This window comes from Dipodomys ordii, unplaced genomic scaffold (assembly GCF_000151885.1).
Source record: "Dipodomys ordii isolate 6190 unplaced genomic scaffold, Dord_2.0 Scaffold13, whole genome shotgun sequence".
Lineage (NCBI taxonomy): Eukaryota > Metazoa > Chordata > Mammalia > Rodentia > Heteromyidae > Dipodomys > Dipodomys ordii.
In genome coordinates, this window is record NW_012267229.1 from 17,007,487 (window position 1) to 17,011,144 (window position 3,658).

A 3,658-nucleotide genomic window follows, 5' to 3' on the forward strand; every position below is an offset into this window, starting at 1 on the left:
GTCCCTCAGCTCTTCAGCTCAAGGCTAGTGCTCTACCACTTGAGCTACAGCGCCACTTCCAGTTTTCTGGTGGTTTATTGGAGATAGGAGTCTCATGGTCTTTCCTGCCTGGGCTGGCTTTGAACTACGATCCTCAGATCTCAGCCTCCTGAGTAGCTAGGATTACAGGCGTGAGCCACCAGCGCCCAGCTGATTACATCATTTTTATATATGTGCTATGTACTGGAGAAAGGGGTAGACAAAGGTAGGATCTTGGGAGTCTTTTAGCTTTGCTGGATATCTGATACAGGTAATCTGCTCCAGACTAGAGATGGAGGCTTCTAGAAATCTAATAATAAGTAAATGGTGTTTTTTTTTTTTTTGTAGTTAACACAGCATGAAGTGCTGCATACAACAGACCTTAAAAAAAAACCAACAACAGTATTCATTCAGAGTTTCTAGCGTGTCAGTAGTGTGCCATATACATTTAATTGCATTTTACTCATTCCCTCACAAGTTAGCCCCTACCTACCACAGTCTCAACAGCAGGTGAATTGTCCCCTACCACCAGTAAAGTGGAGCACCTAGGCAGAAGCAGAAGAGGTGTTACTCAGCAAGAAGCACATGTACTCCACTGAACATTGAAATAGTAGTGACACACAAAACGATTTACGAACTCAATGGAGAAACTGAAGGACTTACTTCAATGTTTTTAATCTGTTATCATTTTGACCCAGGATAGGTCTTTCAATCTCCAGATCTCTGCGCCTAGAAAATAAAGAAGAATCAATGTCCTTTTCATTTTTAGGTAAAATCATGACACATTCTCATCAGAGGAGGGCAGGTGTCCCTAAACTGTTCTCTAGTAGCTGTTATCAGTGACATCCTAAGTGGTACTGAATAGGTCTGTAGGATGCTCAGGGGAGACAAACTTTATTTTTTTTGGTCAGTACAGGGCTTCAGTTCTGGGCCTGGGTGCTGTTCATGAGCTCTTCAGCAGGGGAGACAAACTTTAAACTGCAACAGCAACATTACTGAAATCCTCAAACTCAAGAGTGTTTAATTTTATAACTACATGACAGAAACAAATTCCTAAAGGGAACTTTTAATTGGAGATAAGATCTCACAAACTTTCCTGCCCAGACTGGCTTGAACTAGGATCCTCAGATCTCAGGCTCCTGAGTATCCAGGATTACAGGTGTGAGCGACCAGCGGGAACTTTATTATTTTCTTTGGTTGGTCCTGGGGCTTAACTCTGGGCCTATGTGCTGTCCCTGAGCTCTTCAACTCAAGGCTAGTACTTGAGCCACAAAACCACTTTCAGTTTTCTGGTCGTTTACTGGAGATAAAAGTCTCACAGACCTTTCTGCCTGGGTTGGCTTTGAACCGTGATTCTCAAATCTCAGCCTCTTGAGTAGCTAGGTTTACAGGTGTGAGTCACCAGTGCCCAATAGAACTTTATTTTTATTCATTTTTTATTTTTAAATTTATTTATTTTTTGTCAGATGTGGGGCCTGAACTCTGGGTCTGGGCGCTGTCCCTCAGCTCTTCAGCTCAAGGCTAGTACTCTACCACTTGAGCCACACCACCACTTTGGCTTTTTCTGCTTATGTGGTACTGAGGAATTGAACCCAGGGCCTCATGTATGCAAAGCAAACACTCTACCACTGAGCCACCTTCCCAGCCCCAAACTTTATTTTTAATGTGCATTTTTATTTATTTATTTTTGCCAGTTCTGGGGCTTCAACTCAGGGCCTAGGCACTATCCTTGAACTTCTTTTGCTCAAGGCTAGCACTCTACCACTTGGGCCACAGAGCCACTTCCAGATTTTTCTGTTTATGTGGCACTGAGGAATTAAACCTATAGTTTCATGTATGCTAGGTAAGCACTCTACCACTAAGCCACATTCCCAGCCCCCACTTTATTTTTTTTATAAGGAGTTTTCCTAGCAATTTAGCATAAGAGTTTAACTCTGATTTCAACTAACATCAAACAGGGAGTCTCTGGAGACCCAGTTCAAACCTGGCTCTATCCCCTACTGGCTGCACAACCCTGGGAAAGTTACAGTTGACTCATTTCCTCAGTCTTGGTACATGCTGCCAGAAAGCTAGAGAAGCCATTTCCAAGACCAGAATCAGTGCTGTCCCCTCAGCCTCTACTCTGAGAGGACAGATGTTGATAGTGAACTTTGGAATACACAAGCCAAAGAGAACTGACCAGCATCTGTGTTACTTCTGGCTCCTGAGCACCTATCAGCAAAGAGCAACTAAATGGAGCCCACGTCTTCTTTGCCTCTTTCATGTGTACTCCTGTCTCCTTCATAAGTACTTGGGAGCTGTGTGAGTGTATACAGCTTGGGTTCCTTTTGTTTCAAAATGTCTTAAAACTACAACTCAACTGGTATTTGAACACATCCAAGGTATGTTCAGTTCACTCAGTCTTCCTGAAAGTTCTTTTCATATCTATCTTAAAGTCTTCTCTCCTTATGTGGTCTAACAGCACAAGTAATACAAGTATGTAACAATGGTTAAAAAGTCACTTTTCTCTCCTTGTCCATTTTTTTTTTTTTTTTTGGCAGTCATTGGGCTTGAACTCTGGGCCTGGGCGCTGTCCCTCAGCATTCCAGCTCAAGGCGAGTGCTCTACCACTTGAGCTACAGCGCCACTTCCGGTTTTCTGGTGGTTTATTGGAGATAGGAGTCTCAACAGTCTTTCCTGCCCCGGCTGACTTTGAACCTTGATCCTCAGATCTCAGCCTCCTGAGTAGCTACGATTACAGGCGTGAGCCACCAGCACCCGACTTGTCCATTTTTTTTTAGGTGTGATTTGTAATGAAATGAAGGAATGGGATATAGCTATACCCATTATAGGAACCCAGGAAGAGCTGTAGGTTTTCTTGGTTGATATCTTGGGCAATATGAAGTCTGTAGGTTTGAATAAGGTCCAAATTGGCCTGTAACTCCTCCTAGAACAAGTAAAAGAAGAAAAAAGTAAACTAAGATGCAAAACAATCCCATTTTTATTTGGTTTGTCTTTTCAATGCTAACTCTTCTTTGTCTTTGATAATAGCATTTTAGATCAAGCTGGAAGGTACTACTTATTTACCTGTAGGCTAAATGGCTAAACTATTTTTTTTAAATTTAGTACAGCCTGGTTCAGTGGCATATTATGGACAAAGCTACTAAAGAAAGACAAAGCTACTAAAGAACCTATTATAGATTTAAGTACTAGTGGGGGAACTTAGATCACTTAACCATTCTGAATTTGAGTTTCCTTACTTGTTTGTTTGTGTTCATGTGTCTTCATGTTTATGTTATTCCATTGTCTGTAAAATGATTATAACTGGTATTGAACAGGGTCATTCTAAAGATTAAATAAATATAGGTATATAAGCTATCATGTGTAAATTGATATTAGTCTTTCTCTTGATAGCCATCATGGGTAGGATGCTTTCCTAGCATATATAAGACCTTGGGTGTCATCCCTAGCATCACCAAGAAGAAAAAGAGATAATAGCCAAAAGTGTATACAATTATCTGTACATTCACTGACAATCAGTGTACTATCAACTTACATACTAACACTTAACAATATACATTATAGAATTATATATCACTTTCCAAATATTTTATTGGTCACCACTCTTTTACTTATCACCTTATTCTTTTTTTTTTTTTTT

The 3,658-nt window shown here is 40.7% G+C and overlaps 1 protein-coding gene across 1 annotated transcript in view; it reads right to left on the reverse strand.

The window, feature by feature from the left end:
• Positions 1–3,658, reverse strand: part of Ndrg3 (NDRG family member 3) — an 81,669-nt gene that overhangs the window by 24,649 nt on the left and 53,362 nt on the right. Inside the window, exons 9-11 of the mRNA XM_013010696.1 lie at positions 2,841–2,944; positions 682–747; positions 512–563 (exon numbers count right to left, since the gene is read on the reverse strand). Coding sequence (XP_012866150.1) covers positions 512–563; positions 682–747; positions 2,841–2,944 — 222 coding nt within the window. The remainder of the gene's footprint in view (positions 1–511; positions 564–681; positions 748–2,840; positions 2,945–3,658) is intronic.